This window comes from Cryptomeria japonica, chromosome 9 (genome assembly GCF_030272615.1).
Source record: "Cryptomeria japonica chromosome 9, Sugi_1.0, whole genome shotgun sequence".
Taxonomy (NCBI): domain Eukaryota; kingdom Viridiplantae; phylum Streptophyta; class Pinopsida; order Cupressales; family Cupressaceae; genus Cryptomeria; species Cryptomeria japonica.
In genome coordinates this window covers 135,837,132-135,842,923 of record NC_081413.1, presented here as the reverse complement: position 1 = coordinate 135,842,923, position 5,792 = coordinate 135,837,132, and the positions used below count along the sequence as shown (strand labels likewise).

At 33.6% G+C, this 5,792-nt stretch overlaps 1 protein-coding gene across 1 annotated transcript; it reads left to right on the top strand.

Moving 5' to 3' along the window:
- The first annotated feature begins 1,734 nt into the window (after positions 1 to 1,734).
- Positions 1,735 to 2,351, top strand: LOC131055952 (phytosulfokines 4-like). The gene is made up of 2 exons (XM_059211175.1): positions 1,735 to 1,975; positions 2,079 to 2,351. The coding sequence occupies exons 1-2, from the start codon at positions 1,811 to 1,813 to the stop codon at positions 2,217 to 2,219; spliced, it is 306 nt and encodes a 101-aa protein (XP_059067158.1). The 5' UTR covers positions 1,735 to 1,810; the 3' UTR covers positions 2,220 to 2,351.
- Positions 2,352 to 5,792: the final 3,441 nt, after the last annotated feature.

Below are 5,792 nucleotides of genomic sequence, written 5' to 3'. Positions count from 1 at the left end.
TCGGAGTAGTTTTAAGCTTAACGGCTAGTTGGAGGTTTCTTCTCATGCGGAGCAATTTCTTGGCTTGCGGATCTATTTGGCACCACATTCGATGTTTCTAGGTTCTTGGCTAACCTTCCTTGGTGGTCAACACTTCGTTATTGTCTTCGGCAGAGGAGATCTTCACATTTTGGGTCTGACCATCTTTACACGTTTCATTTTCCCATTTTGCAGAATGTAATCTTTTGTGACTGACCTGGATGTGTTCTGGATGCTCTATATATTGTTGCATTCAATCCTTTGGGAGACAAGTGAAAGATAGATGATGATTGAGATTTATGATTTATACTTTGAACTTCTCAAGAGATCTGGATGGATCGCGTTCTAGAATGTAAGTTGTAATAAGGCTTGTAAGCATGTATATTTGCCTGCATGTTGTCGGTTTGATTTTAATGAATGTATGATACTACGGATATCAAATCATGCCTTTTATACTTCATGTTGTGTTGCTTCCATTGTGTTACTATTGTTGCATGATGTGGATTGTTCTCTTTGAGGATCCTCCGGGTCCTTGTTGCGTCAATCCTTTGATTGTACTCCTAAAATAACTAATTTACTATCATACAAAATATGGTCCAAATGTTGATGCAAATAGATGATGTAGTAAAGAATGCTTTGATTATGCAAATAAAAAAAATTTCGGTGTTCATATTGAATGAAATGAAATGAAATATCTTAAAGACAACTCTAATGTGGCAAGCGAAATGTTTGACACTTTAAATTGGCACATAATACCTTGTAAGAAGGGTTGAGTTGACTACAAATTTAAATTTTAGAAGTTAGAGTTTCATTTGTACAAATTGTATAATTGACTACAATCAATTGTACAAATTATGAATTCGAATCTATACCAACAATGGATTAACCAAGTGTCAAGATTCCTCCTTAAGAATGAATATGTATTGGATCAAGTAAAGTTCAATCATTGATTAAACTTGTCATTGTATAAGTTGAAAATTTGATATTAGTTGACATAGTATTTGACATAATGTCAATTCTATTCATATGTATTGTTACAATTGAATAAAAAAAGTCTGTCACATACGAACATGAGTTTAGGGGCTTGACATTAACTTGGATTTTTAAGTAGTCAACTATTTACATGAGACATTCAACAAAAGTCAATGTAATATGGTAAATTTCTTCAGCTAATATACAATAATTAATCGGAGTATTACTATTACTACAATTAAAAATGTCAATCTCTTAAAAGATGTGATTGGTTCAAGTTCAACCTAAAAATGACTTTAAGAAACCAGATCCCCTACTCATAACAATGTCTCGCCTACTCATAACAATTTAACAAAAAGACGACTTCTAATTTAAACTTTTACTCCTTCATACTATTATAATCCGATTTCAAATATTTATATAATCCAATTATTTTAATGTTATAAACTATAAACATAAGCATTGGTGGCTATCTAACATTAAACAAACTTAGATAGAGAAATTGATTATGCTAAGAAATCTTTGCATGACATAAAGTCGGCGCAGAGCTGTCAGTTTCTTGAACGTGAAGCGTGGCCGTAGGAAAACCGTGTTCTTCAAGTGTTAAAGAAACTAAAGCCACACACTCTGTTCACCTTCTAGATACTAGTATTTAATATTCTTGCATCACCCAACTGTCGTCTTTGACTCTACATCCTCTAATTCAATTTACTTCTCTATCTTATCGTTCTCTATATAATCAATCTCAGAAGCCCATTAGCCATTCAATTTGTTCTGCTACTTGTAAGTCTCAGTTTGTTAACGGCTTCTGAATTACAAAATGGCGAAAATCTATACAAGTTCAGTGCAACAGGGAAAGCTCTGGATATTCAGCATATGCATTCTATTTCTTGTGGTCTCAGTCATGGCTACACGCCCTCATCCAATAGGTTCCCTCAAAGCTTCTACGTTGTTCACAAAAGATCAAATGGAGATAAAACACACTGTAAGAAATTTTTGCCATTTTTTTGGTGATTAGGGTTTCTTGTCATTGTGTTTTCTTGCTTCTTAGCTAATAATGCTCCTTTTTTTCAATGGTGGTTATACAGTTTGCTGGCAGAGTGGAAAAAGAAGAGCCAAAAGTAGGGAATGAATGTGGTAATGAGATGAGTGAAGAAGAATGCTTAGATCGGCGAACATTAGTTGCTCATACAGATTACATATACACCCAAGAACACAAGGGCCCATAGATCTTGTTTCTCTATGCATGTACATATCATCAAAACTCTTTTCTACCAGAGTTAATTTTTTCAGCGACACCATGTAAAATAGATAATGTCTTATTGTACCAGAATTATAATCGATACACTATCAATTTTGAATTTTATTGTGTGGAACATTTTCTATCGACATTTCAAATCACATTGCATAATCCATAATCAAATTGGTATAGAGAATATAAGAAAAGAAATGATTAATTGCAGAGCCAGATATGAAATTAAGACGGTTTAGGGTTAAATTGTGATAATTTGGGCACGGAACTGCGGTTTGTCGTAATCTCAACTGGAACAGGAATGACTTTTGACCTCTCATGTTTACTCTACCATGGGAATTCATATTTAATCCAAGTTCCAACTGGAACAAAACGTAAATTAATAGAAAGAGATTCGTAGATAAACAAAATGGTTTCATTGATACAGTCAACTATGCATATCTAGATGATCTATAAACCATTGCCAATTACTACGAGCCATCTGTCTCGTTGAAATGTCTACACACTTTTTGTTAAACGATAAGCTTACCGTTTTAAAGGTGCCCTATCTTAAACTAATAAGATGCACACAAATTAGTATATAATGATTTTGAGTATATTTGAGGGTATGTGTAGTTGAAATAATAAATAGTAATATTAAATATTTAAAATAAATATAATAAACAATTATATTAGGTTCGTTATTGAAAGATAAATATTTTATGTTAATTTTGGAAATTAGAATATTATTTTTATATTGTTGAAGGTCAATGTCTTAGATTATTATTGAGTTTGTGTAGATGTCATATAGTTGAAGAGATTATATGGTAATGTGTACAATTATGATTTTTATTTCACTTGATTTCCATTTGCTTCTTCTACCTTTTCTAATATTTATTTGAAGATTGGTGGTATTTTAAATAAATATGAAAAATATTTTCGTTGTGTGAAAAGGGGATACTTTTTCTTGGGTTAACTCTTAGATAACTTAGGTACAAGATCAATGACAATACAATTTAGACATACATATGCTCTTAAAATGAATTTCTGAGTCTAAATTTGTTTTAGAGTACCAATCAAAATGGACTCTTTCCTAGATGTTCGAATGACATTTGAATAAAATACATCTAAATATTAGTTCATTGTAATATCAATTATAAATTTAAACCAATATAAATATAATTTTAATTATAATCTATTTTTCTAAAATATTATAATTTAATTCTGTGTCTTTCCCAAAATATGCCTCAACATTTAAACAATAAGGATATCCACGATTACAATGATATCAAGGAAGACTCTCATAAGCTCTTAAAAACTTAGCCAAAAAATTATCTGTAGAGAAGATATCTAGGGAAGGTTGATTAGAATCAGAGTCGATCTATTCTAGATGTATTAATGAAAGTGAATTAGAAGATAAAATGACATTAACATTAAGGGATGGTCTCTTAGAGGCTTTGGTGGGTTTAAAGGGATTATATTCGAATCCAAAAGATGTTTCATGAATGTTATTCTCTAAAGGAACCTTTATCCCTTGTTCTTGCACTCCACAACCACTACCACTATATCCATTCTTAGCTAAGATATGAAAACCAGGATCATAAAAAGCAACCATTTGCTTAAGCGAAGGCATGGCCTCATATGTCTAAATCTCATAATTAGTTTGAGTAGAGGAATGTTCAGATTTAGAATTATCTAGAAAGTCATTTCTGAGTTGTTTAGACAAAGTGGATTGCTTTTTAGATTCATCTACGTCTTTATCCTTTTCAATCTTAAGTTCTCTTAGAGGGACTTATATTCTCCTACAAAAAAAGGTGTAAAGTCTAAAGACCTTGAATCATAACCTAAGAGAACTTCTTCTAGTAGAGAAGTATCTTCAGGAGAAACTGGTGATTTGGTTTGAGTTGAAGAAGAATTATGAGTACTCAAAGAAGTAAGAGTACTTGGAGATGTAGGATTATTTGAAGAAGAATCAGAAGTAGTTGAAGAAGATCTAGAAGATGAGATTTGCAAACAAGCTTGTAAATTGATATCAACAAACAAGATATGCATCTTCTTGTTGTAAATAAACTTAAATTGCTTATGCAAAGTGGTGCAATCACGACAGGAGTAAGTACTCAAAGAGAATAGTCTGGACCGTGCAACAAATGAATCACAACATGAACAACTCAATGCAATGGAGGAAATGCAGAAACTAAATTTTATTATATCATGAATTCAATTACAACTGGCTGACAACATATAGGCTTACAAGATTTGACACACAGGCCTGATTACAAACATGCTCAAATATAGTATCTAGACTCAAGCAAGAATGCAAGATAACTCCAGATTTCCTATCTCTATCTTCTTGCCTCAAACTTATGTCTAACTGCCTGCAAATGTTCCCACCAAAGAGACACATGTCCTTTCAACTTAGTGCAAGCATATCTCACCTTATTTTCTTCAGTGGTGTTGTCAAAATAAAAACACTTCTCCATCTACAAAATCCAATCAAGTAATTCATCTGAATCTAAGTTGCCATCATAGTCTGGTGGTTTAAAATGTGGTTTGATATTCACTCTTGTCAAGGCTCGTATGAACCTCTCTTCATCTGGATCGTTCCCCAGTGGATTCACTTCTACTTCTCCTACTCCCACTTCTTCCTCTTCATCATCTATCACATCTCAATATGTCAACCTCTTCTCTGGGCTGTTTTGACAACTTCCAATCAGGTTGCAATCCTCTCAACATTTCCATCATAGAAGGGTTTGCATTTCCACATTCTCCACCACCTCTAACATTTCCTCTTTGGGCCATCATTATGCCAGTCCTCTATAGTTGTAGGCTGGATCTCTAATCTGCCACCCCACAAAAAAAATCTTATAGGACTCTGCAATCTTAGGAACAAAAACTCGCTCTGATACCACATGGTGCAGTCACGACAGGAGTAAGTCCTCAAAGAAAATAGTCTGGACCATGTAGCAAATGAATCACAACATAAGCAACTTAATGCGATGGAGGCAATGCAAAAACTGAATTATATTATATCATGAATTCAATTACAACTAGCTGACAACATGCAGGCTTACAAGATTCGGTACACAGGCATGATTACATGCTCAAATATAGTATCTGGGCTCAAGCAAGAATGCGAGCCAACTATGAAAGTCCCATCTCTATCTTATTGCTTAAATTTTTGTCCATCTGCTTGATTACATTGATTTATATGATATTCATAGCTCAAGGAAGATTCATGTTGGTCCAAGATGGAACAAATGCCGATGAAGAAGATGTTACATGTAAAATAACCAGGTCGGCCTCTACTAAAGGAATCCCTCCAAAAATAACATAGAATGATGTGAGGACCCAAGGGAAGGTCAAACACACCCCAAGGAATGTTGGAAGCAATTAAATTATGCTCCACAAGCTATGGGAAATATCTACAAGATTCTCCATTGGCAAATAGGTCCAGGTAGTTTCGGTGCTCTGAGCTAGAAAACTATCCCAAATTTTGGAAGTGATAACTTACCAAAAAAAGATCCAAACATCCCATGGAATTAGGATAAGGTAGATGAACATGTCCACAAAC